The sequence below is a fragment of the Contarinia nasturtii genome, unplaced genomic scaffold (assembly GCF_009176525.2).
Source record: "Contarinia nasturtii isolate CC-2019 unplaced genomic scaffold, AAFC_CNas_1.1 Cnas_scaffold_5085, whole genome shotgun sequence".
In the NCBI taxonomy this organism is placed as follows: Eukaryota; Metazoa; Arthropoda; class Insecta; order Diptera; family Cecidomyiidae; genus Contarinia; species Contarinia nasturtii.
The window spans coordinates 2,354-3,499 of record NW_022202363.1 but is presented as its reverse complement, the minus strand read 5'-3'; the positions used below and the strand labels follow the sequence as shown (position 1 = coordinate 3,499).

Below are 1,146 nucleotides of genomic sequence, written 5' to 3'. Positions count from 1 at the left end.
TTCAATTCAGTGAGCGTTTGAAATGTGCTGACATGCAATTCACTGATGTTGTTATGAGACAGATCCAATATGTTTAATAAATTGCTTGCAGGGAAAATATCCGGTCCAAAGTGATTGATTTTATTATATGAACAATTGAAGTTAAGGAGTTGTTTACATTCGTCAAACAAATTGGCCGGTATTTTGGTGACTTGATTGTAACTGACATCAACATATTCCAATTCGGTTAATTCATTAAACATTTCGGCACTTAATTCACTTATATTATTTGATTCAAGATACAGGTATTTTAAACTATTTCCAAGGGAGAACGCATTTGGATCAAATCGGCTTATTTGATTGTTTGATAAATCCAATGTATTTAGATTAACTGCTTCTATTAGTAAATCAGCGGGAATTTCAGTGATTTTGTTGTGGGATGCACTTAATTTCATCAATTGGGTACCACTTTTAAAACTTTCAGGTTGCAATGTCTCAACGCCGAGGTTTGACATATTCAATTCGAATACATTTTTATAAATTTTGAAAAAGTTGCTGGCAATTTTGGACAGTTCACAATTTTTAAAATTTATTGAGCCAATATTATAGTTATCAAAGTCTGATTGGCCTGTGCAATAATGCAAAGTGTTTACAAAAAAGTTTCTTTCCCCAAGATTTTCATTGCAAATGAATGTTAAAGGATATTTTCCCCTTTCTGCGCTTCCATCGTAATGGCAATCACTAATAAATTGATGTTTTTTCGAATGAACAACACAATCAAACGCACAAAAATTTAAAAACAAGTAAATCACCATGGATTTCATTTTGCTCATTTTAACAAATGTCTGAACGTTTTGAAGTGCACTCTTCAACTGAATGTATTCAACTTGGAGCACTCATTAACTGAAATTGTATGAATTGCTGATATAGCTCTGATATATTTTTTATGTTTCAGCGAATTCAGCAATTCTTCAAAATAAATAATGAAAATAATGTGTATTTAAATCATTTTTTCATTTCAAATGTGTCGTAGAGGATGGAAATAACTTCAAGAAATTAATCTTCTGCTCTTATTTACGTGAGTGGGTGCACTTATGAACGATAAACTTATGAAGTTTCTGATAGCGAAAGCTATGATATGAAATATATATCGTAATTTTTATTCTC

General features: G+C 31.1%; 1 protein-coding gene across 1 annotated transcript; it reads right to left on the bottom strand.

Moving 5' to 3' along the window:
- Positions 1 to 5: 5 nt before the first annotated feature.
- Positions 6 to 847, bottom strand: LOC116351275 (chondroadherin-like; the record flags this gene model as incomplete). Its single annotated transcript, XM_031783357.1, has 1 exon — positions 6 to 847. A coding segment is annotated over exon 1 (807 nt), but the record flags the coding sequence as incomplete, so codon positions are not given.
- Between the last annotated feature and the right edge of the window lie 299 nt (positions 848 to 1,146).